Below are 25,899 nucleotides of genomic sequence, written 5' to 3'. Positions count from 1 at the left end.
AAGGAGGGGGAAGCAGAGAGGAGGGGGAAGAACCCAAACCCGCCCAATCTAACCCAGTCCAGACAACCGGCTTCCAGCTGGGGCTAAAGAAAGGGGGTTGGAGAGGTGCGCCTCCCCCCACGCCCCTTAGGGGTGGGGGACGCGGGCTCGGAGTTCCAGGGACCCAGGAATGCCCCCCCGCCAGCCCCCTCGGCAGGCGGGGGGAGGGCTCAGCCGGGAGTTTGGCAAACTCCTCCCCGCGTTGAGTCATTCGCCTCTGGGAGGTTTAGGAAGCGGCTCCGGGTCGGTGGCCCCAGGACAGGGAAGAGCGGGCGCTATGGGGAGCCGGACGCCGGAGTTCCCTCTCCACGCCGTGCAGCTGCGCTGGGGCCCCCGGCGCCGATCCCCGCTGCTGCCGCTGCTGCTGCTGCTGCTGCCGCCGCCACCCAGGGTCGGGGGCTTCAACTTTGACGCGGAGGCCCCAGCAGTGCTCTCGGGGCCCCCAGGCTCCTTCTTCGGATTCTCAGTGGAGTTTTATCGGCCGGGAACAGACGGGTGAGTGAGGAGGGCTGGCGACGGGATGGGGGTGGGGTAGCCGCCTGGAGACTGGGGGCGCGGCTGGGGTCTGGAGGGGACCGGAGTTTGAGTTTGAGGGTGGAGTTTGGAAGGACTAGAGCTGCAGTTGGGGGCCCGCGCTAAAGTTGGGGGCCTGCGCTGGAGTAGGGAGGGCACCGTGGCGGGTGAGGAGGGGCCCTGGCGTTTGCGATCAGTGGGGAGACATGTGTCGGGTGGGGAGAGGACACGGAGCTGGAGAAGTCTGGGCAGGAGTCTCCGGGCCAAGAGAGAGGAGAGCGCGTGAATGGAGAGCTGAGGGTCTCTGGCTGAAGTCTGTGGGCTGCTGGGACCTGAGGCGGGTGGGGGCGCAGAGGGGGTGCAGAGGCCGGGAAGGGCTTTTGGGGGGCTCCAGGAGACCTCGGGATCCGTAGGGGCCATTGTGCGGGGAGAGAATGGTTAGAAGCCGAATGAACTACGTGTAGTAGGAGGAAAGTCAGAGACTGAGGGGGTCGGAAGGTTAAATGGGGGCCAGCCTCATCCTCCCCTCCCCCCTCAACTCAGGCTGGGGAAGACCCGAGAGAGGAACGGCGGTTCCCTCTCCTTTCTCCTCTGTCTCCTACTCCTCCCTCCACCCCCATTCTCTGTTCAGGCGAGGGGATCCGAGAACTGGGGGCGAGTGCGGGGACCCTGGCAATGGGGGCGCTGGGGCTGGGGGCGAACTCAGCCAAGGGCGGGTGCTGGGATGTGTCGGGAGGGGTGTGTGCGCGCGTGAAGGGGGGTGGGCGGTTTCCCTCTTCCTCTAGCTCTTGGGAGGAAGAGAAAAGCTGGTTTCCTGTAGCTGGTCGGCTGGAGCTGTGCTGAGACCGGGACTTCTGGGGCTGGGGTCGGAAGCTGGGGAGAGGCCGGCTCCGTGGGGCCAAGAACGTCAGAATGAAAGACTCAGGACCCTGGAAGTCTCAAAGGAGGATCTTTATTCCCAACTCAGCAGAGTGATAAGCAGACCCGGACCCCGAGTGCCTAGAAAATGGGGTGCTGACAGGCTTAGGAAACAGGAGTTAGAGTGGAAGCAACATTAGAACCAACGGTGTCTGTTTAAATGTGGGATGGGGGAGATTGGGAAGCAAAAGAGGTAGGTGGTTGCTCCTGGGCTAGGCCACAGATGCCAGATTCCTGGTCCTCCACAATGACTGGTGTAATCCTTTTTCTTCTACATCTCTGAGCTGGGAGCTTCCTACTGCTCACCCCCACCCCACCCCCAAGATCTCAGAGTTTGAGGGGAATTCAGAAGTGACCTGTTTTTACACATGAGACAGTTAACTGATCTCTACTCAGTCCCTGTGGTTTTTGGAGCGAAGGGTTAATCTAGCTAATACAATTGGGGAGAAAGGCAAATTCTCCTTTGTCTGGAGGATTTGGGGATGGGAGAAAAGAAAAATGATTAGGCCTGGGCAGTTGGTTCTGGGCTATTCAACGTCCCCACCCAACCCCCACCCTACCCCCCTGGCCTTTTGCCCAAACCCCATTGCATCACCCTGGCCTGGAGCCTCTGCCAGGCCTGGTCTCCCCCAGGTTCTCTCAAACTTCTTATCACAGCCCTAATGGAGTAAAAAAGAGGGAGGGAGGAAGGAGATGAGGTCTCCTCCCGCAGATCAGAGTATCTAGTTGTCTGGCATTTAACCTTCTCTTTACTCCCCACCTCCCCTAAATTTCCCTTTAAAACACTCCTCTAAAACATCTGGACTTCACACATTCCTGGTCCCCTAGGTGTCTGTCTGGCCCCTGGCCTGATCCTATAGTCTCTAAAGTCCTCTTCTAAAACAGGACCCAGCTCTCATCCCTTCCCTACCCCTTCTGCTCATCTCCCCTCCCAAGAGAACCCAGGTGTCCAGCTTGCACTCCTTCCCTCTCATTTCCTATTTACAATACCCTCTTAGAGTAGAACATTCTACCTTCCCAGTGACCTCCTCCCACCACAGCTAGGCCTTCACCCGCCTCCCCACAACACAAGACAAACATAGCCCCTCACCTACGGCCATTGCCAAAGAGGGACAGCCTCAGTGTTCTTGTTCTTCCTGCATCACCTCTCTTGGTGAACACCAAAACCGCATTAAAGGACAGGGTGAGCACCAAAGCAGTTAGATAGTAGGAAAGGGCAAAGCTTTAAGTCAGACAGAGGTAGGTGTGAGTCCCCACTACTTACTAGTTTTTTGTGTGGTACCCTGGTACCTAGGGTGAGGTACTTAAGCTCTTGGAGGCTGGTCTTCCCGTGAAAATCAGACACCTAACTAATGGAGTTCTGAGGACTAAATGAGAAAACATATACAAAAGGAACCTGGTCTGCAGAGGGTGATCAATAGATGGGCAGCATGGTTTTTATGGGGTAGCTGTTTCTGTTTCTGGTTCTCTCCTTCCTGGCTACCGCCTAGTTCTTTAAGTTCTCCCCCATTTCTTACTTGCTTTGAGTATTTGCTTATACTGGTGATAGTAACAATAGTCTCTTATATTCCTTTAGCACTTTCATATCGATTTTTCCCTTGGATTGTAACAAAAATCCTTGTGTTAAAGCCAAGGAAGCATTATTGCCCCATTTTTAGATATATAAAAACTGAGGCTAGCCAGGCGCAGTGGCTCACGCCTGTAATGCCAGCACTTTGGGAGGCCAAAGCGGGCAGATCACCTGAGGTCAGGAGTTTGAGACCAGCCTGGCCAAACTGGTGAAACCCCGTCACTACTAAAAATAAAAAAATTAGCCAAGTGTGCTGACGTGCACCTGTAATCCCAGCTACTCGGGAAGCTGAGGCAGGAGAATCGCTTGAACCTGGGAGGCCGAGATTGCAGTGAGCTGAGATCACACCACTGTACTCTGGGACAGAGAGCGAGACTCCATCCCAAAAAAACAGCAAACAAACTAACAAAAAATAAAAACAACTGAGGCTTCAGGAATCATAGAAATTTTGAACCAGAAGTTAGTTTAGGAAACGTTCAAGGGAAATCCATCATTTTATGCCAGAGAATCCAAAGCTTGAAGAGAGACAGTGACTTGGCCCAGGACACTTGAAAGCTTGAAAGGCAGGCCAGTTTCAGCTCAGCCCCTTGTTTCCTTCTGCAACTGCCACAAGTGGAGACAGCTGTTCTTCCCCAGCCAATCATACATATCCCTTGTGAATGCACTGGGGGACCCCAAACCAGGTGTCCTCCTCTGGCCTGGCCCATGCTGCTGTAGGACCTGTAGGAGCTGGGCACTGGTCCACTTACTGCTCTCCACCCCTGACCTTGTCAGGCCAACAGAGTCAAACAGTAACCCAGTATTGAACTGGGACTTGGTTAATCAAAAGCTGGGGAGACAGCAGATATGAGAGGAGGGAATAAGTTGGCCATGGGGCAGACCAAGAATGCTGTCCTAGAAATCATGATTCCTGATTTCTGCTTCATATTCCGGGAGGGATTCTGAGTGACCTAAGCACATTACTTAACTCCTCTGAGATAGTTTTCCCATCTACAGAATGAGAACATGGGACGAGGTGAGCAGCTTTGAACTTTTTCTTAAGGAGTGTCAGAACGAGGCCAGCCTGCCTTTATGCCATGTGGCCTGAGGCACCTACAGTAAAGTCTTAAAACCAGTGGATGCTCTCTACAGTGCCTTCTAGCTGTGGTAGTCTGTGTCTCTAAGGACCAACCCTTCCATTTCTGAGGCTTCAGAATAAATTATGGCAATTATTTCTTCTCTCAGACTCTATTTCAGAAGAGTGTACCTGCCAAACTGCATTTAGTAAGAAATAATGAATTCCTTTTCTCATTTTTTTTATTTTTATTTTTTATTTTTTTGAGACGGAGTTTCACTCTTGTTGCCCGGTCTGGGATATAATGGCGCAATCTCGGCTCACCGCAACCCCCACCTCCCGGGTTCAAGAGATTCTCCTGCCTCAGCCTCCTGAGTAGCTGGAATTACAGGCATGCGCCACCACGCCCGGCTAATTTTGTATTTTTAGTAGAGACAGGGTTTCGCCATGTTGGTCAAGCTGGTCTCAAACTCCTGACCTCAGGTGATCTGCCTGCTTGGCCTCCCAAAGTGCTGGGATTACAAGCGTGAGTCACTGCGCCCAGCTGTTGTTTTGTTTTGTTTTGTTTTGTTTTGTTTTTGAGATGGAGTCTCGCTCTGTCCCCTGGCTGGAGTGCAGTGGCGCAATCTCTGCTCACTGCAAGCTCTACCTCCTGGGTTCACCCCATTCTCCTGCCTCAGCCTCCCGCGTAGCTGGGACTACAGGTGCCCACCACCATGCCTGGCTAATTTTTTTGTATTTTTAGTAGAGACGGAGTTTCACCATGTTAACCAGGATGGTCTCGATCTCCTGACCTTGTGATCCGCCCGTCTCAGCCTCCCAAAGTGCTGGGATTACAGGCGTGAGCCACCGCATCTGACGTTTTTCTCGTTTTTTATTAACCAAAAACATCTATAGCTGCCAATCAGAGTTTCTGACCAGCATAAGATAACCAGGTTCCCACATAAGTTGATATAATTCCAGCCAAAAGCAAATACACTTTTAATTAGCCTAGGCCACCTTATCTGGTAAATGCATGATTTCCGTTAGCCTTTCTGAAATCTTGAAAATAGCCCACGGACCCTTCATTGTTACCTTCTTAGACCCCTAAAAGCGCCCAACTGCTGCAGGATTTAGGAAGCAGGAACAAGATGTGGGAAAACAAAGACAAACTAGCTTGCATGCCATCCCTGGCGCCAGTCACCTCACTTGGCCTGTTGGCAGGGGAGGCACTATTTATTGGATTGACTTAAGGTTGCTGGGATGGAAGGGCCACTGACTCTCCAGGTATAAGCCATGGGTAGTGTGGCAGGAGGAAAGGAGGCCTGGGTCTGTGTCACTTGCCTGCATGCCAGGTATCTTGAACCATCACACAGCCGGAATGGATACGCCCCTGACTTGTCGGCTTTACAAGCTTTGTAAACTCTCTGTCTTGCAACCTGCTAAACTCCAGGCTACTTCCTCAGGCCACCCCAGAAGTGTCAGGTTCAGCTCCTCTCCAAGAGCAGTGGGTGTTGGAGAAATTGGGAACAGGAACAGGGTCCCTTGGCCTTAGCCCGGAGATCTAGGAAAACTTTGAGATAACCTCTTCTTCACCCAGAGGAAGAGGGAGAGGGTACTGCCCAAGTCCACAGTTAGTGCCTGAACCAGAACTCTTGGCTCCTGGACCAGTGCTCCTTTCACTGCTTCCTGTACCTCTACTGTTCTGGTCTAGTTCAGGTTGGTGGCCCTTTCTGCTTTCTAGAGCCTGAAGTCAGCAACCAAGTTCTCTGGGGGCTGCCCCTGCTGAGAGAGGGGTCTCCTCCTCTCACCTCACCCAGCCCTGGGGCGGCGCAGCCAGACCCCCCAGTTGGATGTCATGCCTGAGTGAGAAGGGTGGGGCCTGGCAGGGAGGTGGGGGTGTGGGAGACAAACGGAGAAGTGAGAGGTTGGAAACAGACAGGAAGCCACAGGCAGTAAACATTTCCTGTCCCCAGAGTAACGGAGACTGGCACCTCCCCTCCCCACCCCCTAACTTCAGGAGCTCTCCCTCTTCAGCCTACCCACCTCCTATTCCTCTGGACCCTGCCTTCTCTCCCCTCCATTCTCACCACTGGCCCTCACAGACCCCTCCTCTCTCCCCACTTCCGTCCCCTCAGAACTGTCCTCTCTGCTGCTTCCATCCCCTATACCTCCTGGGCCACTCCTCCCTGCCTCAGTATACCTGGTCTTCTTGGAAAATACCCCCAGCTCTTGTAACCTCTACCATAATCCCTCACTTTGGGCCTTCTTGCCTAGTGAGAAAGCTGAAGAAGGTATTCAAATATCAGGGAAGGGGTAGGTATTGGATGGGCTGAAAGCTGAAAGTGGACAGAAACCAATAGAGATGGAGAAATGTAAAATCTGAGATAGAGAGATAGGATCCAAACACCAAAACCAAGAGAGCAAGCAGTCATAGGGGCAGAGGGACAGAGAGATTGAGAAGCAGTGCCAAAGGCTGACACGGAGCAGAGCAGAGGCCAAGGCTGGCAGCGGCACTGGTCCAGAGGCTGGGTCGAGTTGCCCAGGCAGCCAGATACAACTCCTGGCGGGAGACCCTTAGGAGAAAGCCAAGAGAGCCAAGAGCTGTGTGGAGGTCTTGGAGGCAAGGGACCGAGGGATGAATGAGGCAGAGCTGACGGCAGGAGGACTGCCCAGCCCCTTAGCTATGACCACCCCATTACATAGGACCTCCAACAGAGGCAAACTTCTCGTCTCAGGGGGGACGGAGGCACTGTGTCCAGAACTAGGACCCCGGTAGAGAAGACTCTGAATTCAGTCAGCTGGGGGTGGTCTATGGGAAAGGGGTTCAAGGGCTGAGACAGAGACCCAGCCAGGAAGGGGAGGTCCACACCAGGGCCGGGGTGAGGGCAGGCCCAGGCCCAGTGGAACAATCTGTTTTCACTGTCCTGCAGCTCCTCTCTCCACTCCTGCTGCCTGATTTCCAAGACTCACATTTTCCTCCTACACGCCCCAAGGCCGGGTGGCTGGGCAGCCGGATGCCTGGGTCTTGGCCCAGGGAGGGGATTTAGCTTGGGAGGAGAGTATATAGGCTAGATGAGAGACCCTGAGGCTCCACAGGACCTTGGGGTTCCAGAGGCTGCACATCTAATCTCAGAAGGTACATAGAGGAGAGGGAGAAGCCGGGGGTACAGGCTTTGGCCCCTCTTCCCCTTCTGCGAATTGACTCTGGTTCCTCTTCTCTTTATGAACAGGGGAAGGTAGGAGAGGACAGAGAATGGCGGGAGGAGGAGAGGGTTGTGTTAGTGACAGCGGCACATGGGGACCGCCTGACTCCAGTCTGTGCCTCTGGCATCTGTGGCATCTTCTGAGATATAAATACAACCCAGGGGGCATCTACTCCACTCCACCCCCAGCCAGCCCCAGCCTAGAGGCCTGGGTCCTTCCTGCCTCCAGACACCGATGAAGAGCTAGGAGCCATCCTGAACTGCCTCTCTTTTCCCCTTCACAGGGTCAGTGTGCTAGTGGGAGCACCCAAGGCTAACACCAGCCAGCCAGGAGTGCTGCAGGGTGGTGCTGTCTACCTCTGTCCTTGGGGCGCCAGCCCCACACAGTGCACCCCCATTGAATTTGACAGCAAAGGTAGGCCAGTGAAATTCAGAGAGGGACTGTGGAGTGGGACCGCAGCCTGGGGGCAAGGCCTGGGTGGGGCCTGGGGTGAGGGGTGGAGCCTGCTGGAACCCCCGGCCACGTGACTGCTCAGCACCAGCTCTGGTGCTCCAACTGCTTACAGTGGATCCCCATGGCACTCACTGCACACTCCCGTCCAGCCCAGCCCAAGGAGGACGGGCATGATTCAGAAACATGTGGCTCTCATTTCCCCTGAATCACCCACAACTCTGGGAGGCCAGGGCCGTAACACAGACAAAGACAGGGAAATGTTGCACAAACTATTCAGTTGCTTTAACGAAGTACTGACTAAGTGACAGTGCATGACAGGCACTGTGCTGGTGCTGCAGGGATTGAAACATGACTAAGCCACTGCCCTCATGAGCTCAAGGTCTGAGTAGACACAGATGGATGGGAGGAAGACAGAGACTAATAGCTATCAGTTGCTCCTGTGCCAGGCCCAGTTGTGAACACTTTACATGTATTAGTTCACTTAATCCTTTCAACAACTGTATAAGGTATTATTATCCTCATTTTCTAAGTGAGGAGACAGAGGTTAAGTAGCTTATCCAAGGTTATACAGCTAGCAAACATTGGAGTGAGGTTATGAACTAGGGCCATCTGTCTCCAGAAATAAAAACCGGAGAGGCTGGGCACAGTGGCACACATCTATAATCCCAGCACTTTGGGAGGCTGAGGCAGGAGGATCACTTGGTCCCAGGAGTTCAAGACCATCCTGGCCAACATAGTGAGACCCTGTCTCTACCAAAAACATTAGACGGGGCCGGGCGCAGTGGCTCATGCTTGTAATCCCAGCACTTTGGGAGGCTGACGCAGGTGGATCACTTGAGGCCAAGAGTTTGAGACCAGACTGGCCATCATGGCAAAACCCCATCTCTACTAAATATACAAAAACTAGCCAGTCATGGTGGCACTTGCCTGTAATCCCAGCTACTTGGGAAGCTGAGGCACAAGAATTACTTGAGCCCAGGAGGCAGAGGTTGCAGTAAGCTGAAATCACGTCACTGTACTCCAGCATGGGCTACAGAGAAAGACTCTGTCTCAAAAAAAAAAAAAAAATGAGCCAGGCATAGTGGTGAGCACTTGTAGTCCCAGCTACTTGGGAGGCTGAGGTGGGAGGATCACTTGAGTGGGGAGGCCAAGGCTGCAATGAGTGGTACTTGCCCCACTGCCCTGCAGCCTGAGTGACAGAGCAAGACCCTGTTTAAAAAATAAAAAATAAAAACCTGGGCAACATGGCAAAACCCCATCTGTACAAAAAACACAAAAATTTGCTGGGCATAGTTTCCACCCACCTGGGGGGCTGAGGTGGGAGGATCACTTGCACCTGGGAGGTCAAGGTTGCAGTGAGCTGTAATCACGCCACTGCACTCCAGCCTGGGCAACACAGTGAGACCCTATCTCAAAAAAAAAGGAGGTGGAACAAGATGCTGTTAGAGACCGAGCCCAAGTACAGACAAAGAAGTTCAGCCAAAGGGTTACTCTCTTGGGAAATAGCCACTGTTCCCCACCACCCTCCTGCCCCTACTCCACAGCAGGCATCCTTATCTCAGTTGGGTGAGAAAGCAGGAACTATGGGGAGGCAACTCTAGAAAGTCCAGGTTCTGTGTGCATGTGCGTGTGTGTGTATGTGTGTGTGTGTATGTGTATGTGTGTAGCGGAGAGGTGAGTCAGGCTACACAAACAGGCTACACAAAGCAGAATTAAGCTCCTTACCAACTCCGCACTCCCAGTGAGTCATGGCATCTCAGGGCTTGGAAGTGTTTGTTGGGTATCCCCAGGCTGAGGGTAGGGGCTGCCCTAGAGCTTAGCTGTCCATGGCTCAGCAAGACTCCCTCTTTTCACTCCCACAAGGCTCTCGGCTCCTGGAGTCCTCACTGTCCAGCTCAGAGGGAGAGGAGCCTGTGGAGTACAAGTCCTTGCAGTGGTTCGGGGCAACAGTTCGAGCCCATGGCTCCTCCATCTTGGTGAGGGGCCAGCAGGCTCAGTGGTGTGGTGGCCAGGGGATGGGCAGTGGTTGGATAACGCCGGGCCTGGAGGGAAGGAGGAAGGGCCTTACTGGACTGAATCTGAGGCCCCTCCTCCTGGGCCTTCCCAGGCGTGCGCTCCACTGTACAGCTGGCGCACAGAGAAGGAGCCACTGAGCGACCCCGTGGGTACCTGCTACCTCTCCACAAATAACTTCACCCGAATTCTGGAGTATGCACCTTGCCGCTCAGGTAGGGGAAAGAGGGGGCCTGTGCCCCATGTCTGCCTTCTCATATACTTGGAGCGTCTCATATACTTAGGGCTGAATCGCGCCCCCCACCACATACCCCCATGAGATTCTAAGTTGCTTAAGATAAAGGTTAACCCAGTTAGTTAGCCTTTATGCTTACTGACTGGTCCAGGGAGGCCCTTTCTCTGGTTCGCTCTCCCACCCCCTTCCCTATGCCCTCTCTTCTTTCCTGGATGACCCTCTGTGCAGGGCTCATTTTCACCACCTTCTCCCCTCACAGATTTCAGCTGGGCAGCAGGACAGGGTTACTGCCAAGGAGGCTTCAGTGCTGAGTTCACCAAGGTGAGAGTGTGGTCTGGGAGAGAAGGGGCCGTGGGTGGTGGACACGGGGGGATCGAGACCAGATGTTGGACTCCCCTCCTTTCACCCACAGACTGGCCGTGTGGTTTTAGGTGGACCAGGAAGCTATTTCTGGCAAGGTAAGTCCTCTCTCTGCCATTCTTTGTTTTTTTTTTTTTTTTTGAGACGAAGTCTCACTCTGTCACCCAGGCTGGAGTGCAGTGGCACAACTGCTGCTGCCCAGGTTCAAGCGATTCTCCTGCCTCAGCCTCCCAAGTAGCTGGGATTACAGGCGCCTGCCACCACACCTGGCTAATTTTTGTAATTTTAGTAGAGATGGGGTTTCGCCGTCTTGGCCAGGCTGGTCTTAGACTCCTGATCCACCTGCCTTGGCCTCCCAAAGTGCTGGGATTGTAGGCGTGAGCCACCGTGCCCAGCGTGTTTCTGCCATTCTTTAAGTCACCTGGCACATAGCCTCCCACCCTACTCCCAATTCTCCTCTTCCTTTCCTGAAACTTATATGCCACCACCCTCCCCATGCTTCCCTTTCTTGAACCAGACTTCTGAAATACTACCCAGTCAGCCCCCAGAGCCCCAAGCCCCCTCTGCCACCTCCCCACCATCTACTCCCTCTTCATCCTCGCTCCAGGCCAGATCCTGTCTGCCACTCAGGAGCAGATTGCAGAATCTTACTACCCCGAGTACCTGATCAACCTGGTTCAGGGGCAGCTGCAGACTCGCCAGGCCAGTTCCATCTATGATGACAGCTACCTAGGTGAGCAAGTGAGGAAGGGATGGCAGAGGGAGAACCTCAAGTGCTCCTGTCCCCACTCACCCCCTTGCCTCCCCTCTCCTACGCGGGCATCCCCAGCACCCCTGCCATACTTGCCATGTGCCTGCTGACTATGAAGGCCCAGCAGGGGTGGGGAAGGGATTGGGGGATAGGCCAGAGCAGAGGGGTCCCCAAAGCAGGAATCCTAACATCCACCCACTCTGTCCCCCAGGATACTCTGTGGCTGTAGGTGAATTCAGTGGTGATGACACAGAAGGTGAGTGTGTCCCCAGGCTGGGGCCAAGGGAGGGGGTTGGTTAGAGGCTCAGGGTCAGACAGCCCGTGAACTCGGCCACTTACCATTATCTACTTCCCTTTCCCTGACCTTAAGTCACAACTTTCTCTTCTCTCTGCAGACTTTGTTGCTGGTGTGCCCAAAGGGAACCTCACTTACGGCTATGTAAGACCCAGCCTGACCCCTCACTTCCTCTCCTCCCCTGCCTAATCACAAAGAACCATGCATGGCAGTTTGCAAGGGCTCAAAAAGGTGGATCAGAACACGGGCTCTGGAGGCAGACTGGCATTCAAGTTCTGGCACCTACTCTGGCAGAATCATTCTGCTCTTTATTCATACTCTGCTTCCTGCTGAACCTCTCTGAGCCTCCTTCTTCTCTGTATACTGGGATAACAATCGTTCTGACCTCACAAGGCTCTGGCAAGGATGAAATGAGAAAATGCATGTGAAAGTAGTCAGTGAATTGTTGGGCAATGTACAACTGGCAGATGTTATTATTAGACGAGGACAAGTGCTTTTAAAAAGATACAGATAAGAGTGCCAGCGGAGTTCATTCAATTAACAACATTTATTAAGGCAAGGTAAGAGATAAGAAGATGAATAAGGTATCATATCCCATCTTATAAGATGCTTCTAATCAAGTATGATAGATAAGACACTCATACAATTATGATCTAAAGTGGAGCAACTATTCATTCTCTTCTCTACTCAGTGCATCAGGCACTATCTATTCATGATTTCTATTCTTCATAACAAGCCTATGGGGTAGATATTATCATTTGTATTTTACATGTGAGAACACTGAGGTTCTAAGAGACCAAGTAAGTTCCTTAAGATCAACCAGTTAGTAAGTAGGTTTAAAATCAGGTCTCTCGGCCGGGCGCGGTGCCTCATGCCTATAATCCCAGCACTTTGGGAGGCCAAGGCGGGCGGATCACGAGGTCAGGAGATTGAGACCATCCTGGCTAACACGGTGAAACCCCGTCTCTACTAGAAAAAAAAAAAAAAAATACAAAAAATTAGCCGGGCGTGGTGGTGGGAGCCTGTAGTCCCAGCTACTGGGGAGGCTGAGGCAGGAGAACAGCATGAACCCGGGAGGCGGAGCTTGCAATGAACCGAGATCACGCCACTGCACTCCAGCCTGGGCGACAGAGCGAGACTCCATCTCAAAATTAAAAAAAAAAAAAAAAAAAATCAGGTCTCTCTTAATCCAATATCAGCATTCTTTCTGCACTTTGCTAAACTTCAGAAAAGTGGATACAGTGACATAGCAGTTTAGGGGAAGGAATAATCTCCTTTCTAGGAAAAGGATGATAACAAGTTTGGGGAGTCAGGAAATAAAAATTTAAAATGTTTAAAAAGGAAGAGGACAGATCAGAGAAGGTTCTATGAAGGTTCAGCAGAGATGAGGCAGGAGGGCATCCTGTGCAGGAGCATGAACGAGGTGGAAGAAAAGGAAACAATTTCAGCCCAGCTTAGCAGACTCATGAGCTGATTGAGGATGAGTAGAATATGGAAAGGTTGAGCAAAAACAGATGGGTTAGGGCCACATTCTCCAGAGCTTTGGAGGACCAGCCAAGAAGTTGAGACTTTGGGCAGTGACTGCAGGGAGCCACTGGATTTCCAAGCCAGAGGTAGCCTCCTAAATCTGCTGGGAGAGCTGGAGGCAGGGACATTGTCAAGACATCTGTCTAGCAGTCCTGGGAAAGGGCTCATACCAGGATTCAAGAGGCCTGGTGGGGCCAGTCACTAAGGGAACATAGGGGAGTCATGGTGTTTGTGGTTCGGGGTACTGGAGGATGAGGATGACTTAGGTTTTGAACATGATGGGTTTGAGGCACCGGCGCACATTCAGTCATAATTATTATTGAGTGCCTACTACTCACCAAGCATGACTTTAGGCTCTGAGGAGAAAGCAAAGGACAAAATCAAGTGCCTGCCCCTATTGATCTTTCATTCTAGTGGGTAGAGAGGGACAAGGAACAGATAAATACAAATCTGTCAGTAGTTGGTGATTGATATGCAGAAAAATAGTGGAGCAGACGTAGGGTGGAGCTACCTGGCATAGAGGTGGGAATATGAGGGCAAAGCTGATGAGGGAGCTAGGGACAGTGGTCTGCATCTCTAAGGGATACCTGCCCCTGAGTGTCCTGTACACATCTGTTCTTTAACCATGGGATACTCTGGGATTCCAGGACCAATGGGCCTATCTCTTCATCCCCCAGGTCACCATCCTTAATGGCTCAGACATCCGATCCCTCTACAACTTCTCAGGGGAACAGGTAAGGATACCCCTCAATCCCACCCCAGCTTGGCCCTCTGCCAATGAAGCCCCAGCCCTGACCTGTGTCAGCCCAACTTCCCAGCCCTTCTTGATCCTGTGTATTGAACCTTCTAGTTCTGACCCAGCGCTGCCCCTTTGTCCTCCCCAGATGGCCTCCTACTTCGGCTATGCAGTGGCTGCCACAGACATCAATGGGGACGGGTGAGCAGTGGGAAATGAGCTCACTGTGATACCTCTCCCAGCTCCAGGAGGGAAGAGTGGGAATGGGACAGGAAATGCAAGGAGAATTTCTCCAGGGCTTTTTCTCTAGACTCTCACTTATACCTGCATTCCCCTTGCTCAGGGACAAGGAAAGCTGAGAGCTAATGATCAGAGACCTCAGGTCTTCTGACTCGATGGAATCCAGAGTGCCTGGGGTTTCTGGCACTAGGATTGGGGTGGGGTGGCAAGACAGGGTATCGAGATGCCTGGGTTTGCCCTTCCCCTCAGGCTGGATGACTTGCTGGTAGGGGCACCCCTGCTCATGGATCGGACCCCTGACGGGCGGCCTCAGGAGGTGGGCAGGGTCTACGTCTACCTGCAGCACCCAGCCGGCATAGAGCCCACACCCACCCTTACCCTCACTGGCCATGATGAGTTTGGCCGCTTTGGCAGCTCCTTGACCCCCCTGGGGGACCTGGACCAGGATGGCTACAATGGTGAGTACCATGGGCTCAGAGAGTGAAAGGGGAGGCAGGGGCCCAAGTCAGAAGGGATTTGGGGAGAGGGCGTCTGTCAGCTAAGATACCCAGACCTCCATGACTTCCCGAGGGGTTAAAATCCCACTGTCTGGGTCTTGGGATTTCAAGAGACTAGAATATAGGGACTGACAGATGGGAAAAAACTGGAATCCTAGGTCCTGGGGTCTGGGAGTAGAGATTTGGGCCCCTGGATTCCTGGCCTGCTGACTAGTGTGTGTTCTGTGTCTTCCAGATGTGGCCATTGGGGCTCCCTTTGGTGGGGAGACCCAGCAGGGAGTAGTGTTTGTATTCCCTGGGGGCCCAGGAGGGCTGGGCTCTAAGCCTTCCCAGGTTCTGCAACCCCTGTGGGCAGCCAGCCACACCCCAGACTTCTTTGGCTCTGCCCTTCGAGGAGGCCGAGACCTGGATGGCAACGGATACCCTGGTGAGTTGTGCCTGAGGCCCCTTTTCACCTTAAAATTCACTGGTCACTGACCCCTACCCTCTCTTCTTCACCTTTCCTAAAGTTCCTGGGTGCAGTTCTAGCTAATTCCAACAGAGGGCGCTGTCTTCTCACTTCAGCCTCCCTGAGCGTTGAAACCAGGAGGGGTTAGGAAGAAAGGATCCTGATTTGGGGCTTGCTGTAAGACGTGATTTCTTGACTTCTTACAGATCTGATTGTGGGGTCCTTTGGTGTGGACAAGGCTGTGGTATACAGGTATGAACTCCAAGGGGAGTTGAGGGGACAACGTAGGGGAACTGGAACTGGAAATTTCTCAACAGAGCTGAGGTTGGGAAAATCAATGCAGAGGACACACACTCTGGGGCTTGGGCATCAGTTTCCTGTGTCCAGGTTACAGAGGAGTCCTAATTCTATTGACCCCACATCCACTCTTGGCAGGGGCCGCCCCATCGTGTCTGCCAGTGCCTCCCTCACCATCTTCCCTGCCATGTTCAACCCAGAGGAGCGCAGCTGCAGCTTAGAGGGGAACCCTGTGGCCTGGTGAGCTGGCGCCCAGGGAATTGCAGAGACCTGAGCCTGGGAGTGGGCAGGGGCACCAAGTCTGCCTTCAGAAGGGGAAAAATGGGGGTGTCCTAGTCTGGGTCTGGCTGGGAGATAGGTAGAGGATAGGATGTCTGTTCCAGTTGGATTCACCAGCTTTCTTCTTGGTCTTTCTCCAGCATCAACCTTAGCTTCTGCCTCAATGCTTCTGGAAAACACGTTGCTGACTCCATTGGTGAGGGAGACTGCCTGGATCTCTCAGGCCCTAGGACAGGGAACGAAGGGACTGGGTACCTGGGGACATTTCTTCTCTCTGAAAAGATGAGGAGAGACAAGCAGTTTCCCCTTATATGTCCCTGGCTGCAGGCTTCACAGTGGAACTTCAGCTGGACTGGCAGAAGCAGAAGGGAGGGGTACGGCGGGCACTGTTCCTGGCCTCCAGGCAGGCAACCCTGACCCAGACCCTGCTCATCCAGAATGGGGCTCGAGAGGATTGCAGAGAGATGAAGATCTACCTCAGGGTATAGCCCAGAGGGCGGGGTGTGGACTGGCCAGGGAGGGTGGCCACATAGAACTGAGGGCACCTCCTGAAGGGAAAAAGATTGGGGGATTCCAGTGAAGGGTTTGGGACTCTTGTGGGGACTGAGAAAGGGACACTTTCTGTCAGAGGAGCTGGGAAGCAGGCTGCCAGCGCCTCTGAAACAATAAGAATGGTCAGAATTGGGCCCTAAGCAGACAAAGGGATATGAGAGAGGCTGAGGAGCAGGACCACCAAGTCTCCAGAGTCCCCTGACTCTGTGAACTCTCTCCTCTGTCCCCAGAATGAGTCAGAATTTCGAGACAAACTCTCCCCGATTCATATCGCTCTCGACTTCTCCTTGGACCCCCAAGCCCCAGTGGACAGCCACGGCCTCAGGCCAGCCCTGCATTACCAGAGCAAGAGCCGGATAGAGGACAAGGTGAGGACAGGACAGGGAGAAGGGACCTGGGAGGACAGAGGCCTGGGTACTGTGGGGGCAGGGCCCCGGAAAGAGAAGAGCCTATAGCCCAGGAATGGGTCTAAACTTCCCCTCTCAAGGCTGCCCTGCTCCCCAGGCTCAGATCTTGCTGGACTGTGGAGAAGACAACATCTGTGTGCCTGACCTGCAGCTGGAAGTGTTTGGGTAAGTAGGGCTGACGAGCTAGGGAGTTCAGGTGCACCTGGCACCTGAAAGAGTCAGCTAGGGACATACTAGCTGTGTCGCCTTGGGAAGTTGCTCAGCTGCTCTGAGCTTTAACTCTTTTGTCTGTATAGTGGGAATAGTAGCATTTATTTCTCAGAGTTTTTAGAAAGATTAAATGAAATAATCTATATAAAAAATCTAGCCTAGTGCCTGCCATAGAGTTAGAACTCAGTAAACAGTATCTATTATTACTGTATTATTACTCTTTTTTTTTTTTTTTTTTTGAGACGGAGTCATGCCCTTGTCACCCAGGTTGGAGTGCAGTGGCACAATCTCGGCTCACTGCAACCTCCACCTCCCAGGTTCAAGCAATTCTCTGCCTCAGCGTCCCAAGTAACTGGGATTACAGGTGCCCGCCACCATGACCGGCTAATTTTTTTATTATTATTATTTTTAGTAGAGACGGGGTTTCACCATCTTGGCCAAACTTGTCTTGAACTCCTGACCTCGTGATCCACCCGCCTCAGCCTCCCAAAGTGCTGGGATTACAGGCGTGAGTCACTATGCCCGGCCTCGTATTATTACTCTTTTTTTTTTTTTTTTGAGACGGAGTCTCGCTCTGTCACCCAGGCTGGAGTGCAGTGGCCGGATCTCAGCTCACTGCAAGCTCCGCCTCCCGGGTTTACGCCATTCTCCTGCCTCAGTCTCCGGAGTAGCTGGGACTACAGGCGCCCGCCACCTCGCCCGGCTAATTTTTTTGTATTTTTTAGTAGAGACGGGGTTTCACCATGTTAGCCAGGATGGTTTCGATCTCCTGACCTCGTGATCCGCCCGTCTCGGCCTCCCAAAGTGCTGGGACTACAGGCTTGAGCCACCGCACCCGGCCTATTACTCTTATAATTGTCCTTTGTCCTAGTTTGAGGATTAATTCCCCAGTTTCCCTTACCCTCTGTGTCCCTTCCAGGGAGCAGAACCATGTGTACCTGGGTGACAAGAATGCCCTGAACCTCACTTTCCATGCCCAGAATGTGGGTGAGGGTGGCGCCTATGAGGCTGAGCTTCGGGTCACCGCCCCTCCAGAGGCTGAGTACTCAGGACTCGTCAGACATCCAGGGGTGAGATGAGATTCTCCAGTGGGAGTTGGGAGGATACCTCTCCAGAGAGGACACCAAAACCTGACCAGTGCCCACCCCACCTCCAGAACTTCTCCAGCCTGAGCTGTGACTACTTTGCGGTGAACCAGAGCCGCCTGCTGGTGTGTGACCTGGGCAACCCCATGAAGGCAGGAGCCAGTGTAAGTCTGGGATGAAGGAGGATGGGACAGAGGGAGAGCAGACCTGAGGGCGGTAACCAGCCAGCCGAGAGCACCGCTGTGAGATGGGGAGGGAGAGTGAAATACGCAGTCCAACTGCCCTCTTTTCCTCTTGTTCTGTCCCCAGCTGTGGGGTGGCCTTCGGTTTACAGTCCCTCATCTCCGGGACACTAAGAAAACCATCCAGTTTGACTTCCAGATCCTCAGGTAGGGAGTGAGTATGTCTAGGCTGGGGCTGAGCTGGGGACAGAAGGGAGGGCTGGGCACAGTTCTCACTGGCTGCACTCTAGCACCTCAGTCTTGCCTCCATCCCACAGCAAGAATCTCAACAACTCGCAAAGCGACGTGGTTTCCTTCCGGCTCTCCGTGGAGGCTCAGGCCCAGGTCACCCTGAACGGGTCAGTGCCAGGCAGAATGGGGTCTTTCTGAGAGGGGAGACAGACTTCTAGGGAAGGATGCATATGGGGTTCTTTCCACCCTCCCCTAAACCACCCTCCTCCTTAGTGTCTCCAAGCCTGAGGCAGTGCTATTCCCAGTAAGCGACTGGCATCCCCGAGACCAGCCTCAGAAGGAGGAGGACGTGGGACCTGCTGTGCACCATGTCTATGAGGTAAGGAGGGAAAGGGGCAGGGCCAGAATGAATGACGGGAAAGGAGAGGTAGTATGAGTGACAGATGGCTGAGACCCACGTGAGGTACTGAGAGAAAGAGAGGAGGGAGGGGTAAGTGATATGCAAAGGCATGAGGCAGAGTCCTGTGAGAAACAGCCAGAAGACAAACAGGCCAGTTGAGTGGCTTGGAAAGAAAGATGGAGCCCCCTCCAAAAGTGTTGGCTAGAGAGGATTTCACCTCTGCCCATTGCTTCCCTGCTTCATCTCTGAGATAGGAGCCCGACAGCAAGGTATAGTGGAGCCACGGTGATCCAGGGTCTCAAGGGGGCAGAAGCATTCCCTTCCTTCTCATGATGATTGTGCTCTTCCCTCCTCAGCTCATCAACCAAGGCCCCAGCTCCATTAGCCAGGGCGTGCTGGAGCTCAGCTGTCCCCAGGCTCTGGAAGGTCAGCAGCTCCTATATGTAACCAGAGTTACGGGACTCAACTGCACCACCAATCACCCCATTAACCCAAAAGGCCTGGAGGTAAGGGCCTGAACACTGGCATGGGGAAGAGGAGCAGGTTCAGAGGACCAAGGCGGAGGGATTGGGGAAGGTTGCTGGGGGCCTGCAAGAGGCAATGAGGGTGTGCCTATAGCTAGGGCTGAGGGTCACAAGGCCCAGAGGTACCTCAAAAGCCTCTGGAGGAAAAAGGACTTTCATCCACTGTGTTTCTTTCTGCCTGAAGTATCCCTTCTTTGTTTCCTGGCATACCCCTAGGGCCCAGTTATGTGCCACCTCCTCTAGGAAGCCTTCTTCAAACCTTTTCCTCTGGGCCCCAATGCCTGTTTTATAGTTCATTTACTCGTTAACATTTAATTAAATAAGTGCCTGTGCTGAACACTGTTAGACCCAGGAAATATTGTACCAAACAAAACTGACAAGGTCTCCACGTTCATGGAACTTACATTCTAGTGAAGGGTGATACACATAGAAAATAGAAAGAGAAGGAGAAAAATTAACAGGGATTGAAAAGTGATGAAGTGAAGTGTTAATAAGCTGTGGGGATACGATTTAAACTGAATCACCGGAAAACCTCTTGAAGACATCACAGTTGAATTGAGGCCTGAAAGATAAGGTCGAACCTATCTGTAAGACTCAGGGATGAGCATTCCAAACCGAGGGAACAGCCAGTGCAAAAACAGGAACATGGACCTAATTATTTATTTAAGCATCTCCTCTAGCGTGAACTCTAAGAACCAAGTTTTCTTCATTTCCATATTTTAACCCCGAGCTCGGTGCCTTGCACATAGGAGGCGAAGAGTTGGATGATCAATAAAGAGATAGATGAAAGAATAGGTTGAAGCTGCTCTGGAACCCAGGTGCCGGCTGACTCAGAAGCTGTAATGAGATGGGAAAGGGGCCCAATACTCTCTTTCTCTTATAGTTGGATCCCGAGGGTTCCCTGCACCACCGGCAAAAACGGGAAGCTCCAAGCCGCAGCTCTGCTTCCTCTGGACCTCAGATCCTGGTAAGTCAGACAGGGAATGAGGTGTGGAGGAAAGCGTTGAGTACTTGTTTGGGTTCTCACAGCCATCACAAGGGCAGAACACCAGGTTCAAGCTTCTTTCTTCCTAGAAATGCCCAGAGGCTGAGTGTTTGAGGCTGCGCTGTGAGCTCGGGCCCCTGCACCAACAAGAGAGCCAAAGTCTGCAGCTGCATTTCCGAGTCTGGGCCAAGACTTTCTTGCAGGTGAGGGAGCCTCACCTCAGCCCTGACCCCTGACCTTTGGGCCTGCTTAGACTGACCCACCCCTTTCTCCACTACAGTAGCCACCCCTCCTTTGGTGAATGGGATCCAGCACTCCAGCTCCCTTGCCCTTGTCTAGACCAGGCTGTATGTCCTTGGCGCCACCTAGTGACCACAGTGGGAGCAGCAGCTTCCCTTTCCTGGCCCATTCAGAGGGGGGAGGGCTGGAGGGAGACCAGTGTGCAAAGAATGATAGAAAAACAGTGAGATGGAAGATGAATCCATAGTGGAGAGGTAAGCACATGTAGGAATAGTAAAGAGCAGTCACTTCTTGAGCACACACTGCAGGCCAGGCACTGTCCTGGTGTCAAAGCACATTAATAATTCAAAAAAAAAGTTTTTATTGAACATGTAGTCATCTAATTATATATTATCGTTACAATTATTCAGTTACACATTTGTCATCCCATATAAGGAACATCAAGAGAGGCTCAGGGGCCAGGCACAGTGGCTCACACCAGTAATCCCAGCACTTTGGGAGGCCGAGGTTGGCAGATCACTTGAGCCCAGAAGTTTGAGACCAGCCTGGGCAACATGGCAAAACTCCACTTCTACAAAAACAAAACAAAACAAAAATTAGGTGGGCACGATGGCACATGCCTGTAGTCCCAGCTACTTGGGAGGCTGAGGCAGGAGGATTGCTTGAGCCCAGGAGGTGGAAGTTGCAATGGCCTAAGACCACACCACTGCACTCCAGCCTGGGCGACAGTGTAAGACTTTGTCTCAAAAAAAAAAGAGAGAGAGAGAGACTCAGGAAGAATGAGTCCAAAATAGGGAAAGATCACAACCCCAGCCAGACCATGGGGAACCCTATGTCCTCTGGATCCCAAGAGAGGATGTGCTGACCAACTTTCTCCCACCCACAGCGGGAGCACCAGCCATTTAGCCTGCAGTGTGAGGCTGTGTACAAAGCCCTGAAGATGCCCTACCGAATCCTGCCTCGGCAGCTGCCCCAAAAGGAGCGTCAGGTGAGTCTAGGGCCAGAGGACTGGACGAGGGAATACAGGGCTCAGAGTGCTGGAACTAGGGTTGGGACATGGGTGAGGGCTGGCCTTGGTACTATTAACAACTGTTGAGAATCTAATATGCGCCAAGCACTGTGCAGATGCCAGAGACAGCGTGGTAAGCAAGACCAACATGGTATCTTTGCTCCTGGAGTTCACAGTCTCATGGAACAACACAGTGTTCCAAGTGTGGTGATATTTATGAAAACACATAATAGGAACACCTGAACCCAGTCTAACTGGATCAGGGAAGGCTGCCTGGAAGAAGTGATGTTCAAGCTGAGACCTGAAGAATAAATAGGAACTAACCAGGCTAGTCATTCAGGAAAGGGATATCCTGGGGAGAGGTGAATAACAGATATGAGGCCGAGCGCAGGGGCTCACACCTGTAATCCCAGCACTTTGGAAGGCCAAGGCAAGCGGATTTCTTGAGCTCAGAAGTTTAAGACCAACCTGGGCAACACAGTGAGACCCTATCTCTACAAAAAAAATACAAAAATTAGCCAGATGTGGTGTTGCACATCTGTGGTCCCAGCTACTCGGGAGGCTGAGGCAGGAGGATCGCTTGAGACCAGGAGGCAGAGGTTGTAGTGAACCGAGATCGCACCACTGCCCTCCAGCCTGGGTGACAGAGTGAGTCTCTGTCAAAGAAAGAAATGGATATGATATGAAAGCCCGAAAGTAAGAGACAATATTGCACATTTTAGGAACTTAAATTTTTAAGCTCAGAATGCTGTTAGTTCAAAATAAGAGGTGGGAAGTGGGTCTAGATCCAATGACAAGTGGAGGCCAAGTATAGGGTTGAAAGAACTTCTGAGCTTTCATTGACTTCACCCAACTTGCTCCCCAGGTGGCCACAGCTGTGCAATGGACCAAGGCAGAAGGCAGCTATGGCGTCCCACTGTGGATCATCATCCTAGCCATCCTTTTTGGCCTCCTGCTCCTAGGTCTACTCATCTACATCCTCTACAAGGTCAGCCACATCCTGCTTGTGACTTGGCCACCCTCTCATCAGGCTCTGCCCTTGACCTGGCACAGTCCCAAGTATCTACCTCTAGACCAGTTCACCAGCCATGTGCCCCCACCTCTGTCCTGGCTACATGCATCCCATCCTAACCCTTCCTGTAGGATCCCTCCCTACATTCTACAGCCCCTAGCTTAGAAAGGGTCCCCTTGACTCAAGACGGTAAGTTTGCCTATACTTGCAAAATCAGTGGAACCCACAGATTACAAATACATGGCATTTGTGCTGTCAGTTTCTCCAAAAATCCATGGCAGTCATCACTAACCTAGAAATGGCTACTGATCATCTCCTAGAAGTGGCTTCAGAATCTCTCTCAAGAGGCAGCCATGGCCAAGTGTGTGGCTCACCCCTGTAATCCCAACATTTTGGGAGGCCAGGGTGGGAAGACAGCTTGAGCCCGGGAATTCAAGACCAGCCTGGGTAGCACACTAGGACCTTGTCTCTACAAAAAACCACAAAGATTAGCCAGGTTTGATGGTGTGTGCCTATGGTCCCAGCTACTCTGGAGGCTGAGGTGGGAGGATCGCTTGAGCGCAGGAGTTTGAGGCTACAGTGAGCCATGATCATGCCACTGCACTCCAGGCTGGTCAACAGAGTGAGACCCTGTCTCAAAAACCACAAACAAAAGCAGCCACTACTAAGCAATCAGACTGGCCGCTTGAGTTCAAACCTATCTGCCATTTCTGGCTTAACTGGGGAATTTTAAAGACACTGGTAAAAGATACCCACCATACAAAACCACCCCCAAGTTTAGTCCTCCTGGGTCCATTGCACAACTTGGAGGGGTAGTCCTAGCCTGAATTCAGAGGCCACTTTGCAGGATGTAGAGGCTGGAGGCACTAGAGTCCTCCTTATTACTTCTTGGGATAAGAGCTGTGGAGAAAAGGCAACCATAGTACCTAAACTCTCCCTCTTTTCCCCTTTATCAGCTCGGATTCTTCAAACGCTCCCTCCCATATGGCACCGCCATGGAAAAAGCTCAGCTCAAGCCTCCAGCCACCTCTGATGCCTGAGTCCTCCCAATTTCAGACTCCCAATCCTGAAGAACCAGTCCCCCCACCCTCATTCTACTGAAAGGGAGGGGTCTGGGTACTTCCTGAAGGTGCTGAGGGCCAGGGAGAAGCTCCTCTCCCCAGCCCAGAGACATACTTGAAGGGCCAGAGCCAGGCGGGTGAGGAGCTGGGGATCCCTCCCCCCCACGCACTGTGAAGGACCCTTGTTTACACATACCCTCTTCATGGATGGGGGAACTCAGATCCAGGGACAGAGGCCCCAGCCTCCCTGAAGCCTTTGCATTTTGGAGAGTTTCCTGAAACAACTTGGAAAGATAACTAGGAAATCCATTCACAGTTCTTTGGGCCAGACATGCCACAAGGACTTCCTGTCCAGCTCCAACCTGCAAAGATCTGTCCACAGCCTTGCCAGAGATCCAAAAGAAGCCCCCAGCTAAGAACTTGGAACTTGGGGAGTAAGACCTGGCAGCTCTGGACAGCCCCACCCTGGTGGGCCAAGAAGGAACACTAACTATGGATGGTGCCCCAGGACCAGCTCAGGACAGATGCCACAAGGATAGATGCTGCCCAGAGCCCAGCTCGAAGGGGAATCAGAACTCAAATGGGGCCACATCCAGCCTGGGGTCTAGAGTTGATCTGGAACCCAGACTCAGACATTGGCACCTAATCCAGGCAGATCTGGGACTATATTTGGGCCTGCTCCAGACCTGATCCTGGAGGCCCAGTTCACCCTGCTTTAGGAGAAGCCAGGAATTTCCCAGGACCCCAAAGGGGCCATAATGGCAACAGATCTGGAACCTCAGCCTGGCCAGACACAGGCCCTCCCTGTTCCCCAGAGAAAGGGGAGCCCACTGTCCTCGACCTGCAGAATTTGGGTTCTGCCTGCCAGCTGCACTGATGCTGCCCCTCCTCTCTCTGCCCAACCCTTCCCTCACCTTGGCACCAGACACCCAGGACTTATTTAAACTCTGTTGCAAGTGCAATAAATCTGACCCAGTGCCCCCACTGACCAGAACTCGAATCTGTGATCTCATACCTCACTCTTTCCAAACCCATCCTGGAACCAAGCGGCTTGGTGGAAAGCAGATGCCTATTTCTCTCATGGCTTCTTTCCACTCGGGGCCAGAAGTACGACCCCCTAGACACTGTGAAACTAGTTCTGGATTCCCTTCTTAGGTGAAAGACGTGATGGAAGGAGAGAAAGCAGGGCTTGACTCCTCTCCCCCTCCCTCATCCCCCATCAGATCTGGTCCCCAACACTCCCAAGGGAGAAGCGAAAGGAATCTCTTCTCTTTGGGTTTCAGGATTAGAGAAGAAAGCAAAGGGGGAGGTCCAAGGTGGAGGTGGGGAAGGATGGTTCAGAAAATTTCCCAGGCTTCCCTAAATCAGAATAATGAAATGAGAGGAAAAAGCCATAGAACTAAATTAGAAGAAAGCCCAGTTAGGTTTTTGTATTGCTTTGTTTTCATTGCTACTGTGTGCTGGTAGGGGGTGTTAGTTTGCATACATTTAATTTCTCACAGGGTTCTGCGAGGTTGGTACTATTAATCCCATTTACACAAAGGGAAACTGAGGCCCAGAGAGGTTACATAACTTGTGCAAAGTCACACAGTGAGTGGCAGAACAGAGTGAAACTCAGCCTTATCTGACTGGGAAAGTCCGAATTCTTAACCAACATGCCACAGGGTTCAGATCTTTGAAGATTAATCATGCAAAGTGAGGGATCCTCACGGTCCTCTTTTCTCCTCAAGGCCTGTCACAACATGCAGCAAGAGGGAGAGCCATTGGGGTTGTTGGAGACAAAGATGTCCCTGTCAGGATAGACTAAAATTCAGCCACCAGAGGGCAGCATAGCCACAAATTTATGGGAAATTTGGGAAGGTAGGGTATGCGGTCCACCTCACCCTCTTCCCCCATCACCAGGACTATTCTCATTAACTCAGGCTCCTGCCTAGCAGGGCCTGCATAAAATATCCCCCCTGGGAGACCAAGCCTGGACCACGCTCCAGTCTGTGACTTCTTAGAATGCTCCGAGTCAGGAATGTCTTCACAGAACCCATAAACGAAAAGGAGCTGATGGGGTAGAAGAGGCAGCATGAGACAAAGAACCCCCTAGCATTTCTAAGAATGGCAGCCATGGCATAACAAGGCACCAGAAATTCTAGAGGGAGGAAATCGCATACTGGATACATTAAGAGGAGTCCCCCTCCTGGGAGAGAGCTGGGGGTAGAAGCAGCCAAACTTCAGGCGCCAGACCTAAAATGTCTTCCACTGTTGTGAGGAGGAAATAAGGAAGGGAAGTGGGCTGTGGAAACTGGGCTGGTGTCATGGGTGTGTCACTGTGTAGGGCCTGTACTTTTGAGACAGTGACAAGTTCTTACCCGGGATGCACAATACAAGGAAGAAATTCCTTGAGCTCAGAAATGCCACAGACGTAATCTAGTATGAGCCTCTCTTTCCCTGAGCTGTAATTCTCAGACTCCTGGTCTAAGTTTCTTCTCCCAAATCTCCCAACCCTCCGAAGGAAGTGTGACTCCCACCTTGAGACTTCAGTGTAGGGGGGCCAGAAGTGTAGGGGGCCGGAAGGCCTGAGCCCTATCCTTGGCTGTGT

The 25,899-nt window shown here is 52.4% G+C and overlaps 1 protein-coding gene and 1 long non-coding RNA gene across 2 annotated transcripts in view; one reads left to right on the top strand and one right to left on the bottom strand.

The window, feature by feature from the left end:
• Positions 1–42: 42 nt before the first annotated feature.
• On the top strand, positions 43–24,305 carry ITGA5 (integrin, alpha 5 (fibronectin receptor, alpha polypeptide)). Its single transcript, XM_011992624.1, has 30 exons — positions 43–534; positions 7,564–7,694; positions 9,597–9,709; positions 9,841–9,961; positions 10,241–10,302; positions 10,394–10,439; positions 10,949–11,074; positions 11,304–11,348; positions 11,488–11,531; positions 13,592–13,648; positions 13,799–13,851; positions 14,140–14,348; positions 14,623–14,814; positions 15,042–15,087; positions 15,271–15,372; positions 15,552–15,607; positions 15,739–15,893; positions 16,194–16,331; positions 16,468–16,535; positions 17,500–17,650; positions 17,737–17,829; positions 17,975–18,054; positions 18,165–18,245; positions 18,352–18,457; positions 18,835–18,984; positions 19,886–19,969; positions 20,077–20,190; positions 21,114–21,215; positions 22,102–22,224; positions 23,205–24,305. The coding sequence occupies exons 1-30, from the start codon at positions 170–172 to the stop codon at positions 23,286–23,288; spliced, it is 3,297 nt and encodes a 1,098-aa protein (XP_011848014.1). The 5' UTR covers positions 43–169; the 3' UTR covers positions 23,289–24,305.
• Positions 3,306–25,899, bottom strand: part of LOC105548557 — an 84,451-nt gene continuing 61,857 nt past the window's right edge. Inside the window, exons 2-5 of the long non-coding RNA XR_001007408.1 lie at positions 11,674–11,783; positions 9,463–9,644; positions 9,070–9,143; positions 3,306–3,352 (exon numbers count right to left, since the gene is read on the bottom strand). This is a non-coding gene — a long non-coding RNA (uncharacterized LOC105548557). The remainder of the gene's footprint in view (positions 3,353–9,069; positions 9,144–9,462; positions 9,645–11,673; positions 11,784–25,899) is intronic.

Source organism: Mandrillus leucophaeus, unplaced genomic scaffold (assembly GCF_000951045.1).
Source record: "Mandrillus leucophaeus isolate KB7577 unplaced genomic scaffold, Mleu.le_1.0 Scaffold414, whole genome shotgun sequence".
NCBI classification, from domain to species: Eukaryota; Metazoa; Chordata; class Mammalia; order Primates; family Cercopithecidae; genus Mandrillus; species Mandrillus leucophaeus.
Note: the sequence above shows the minus strand (reverse complement) of the source record. Positions and strands in the feature narration are given on the sequence as shown.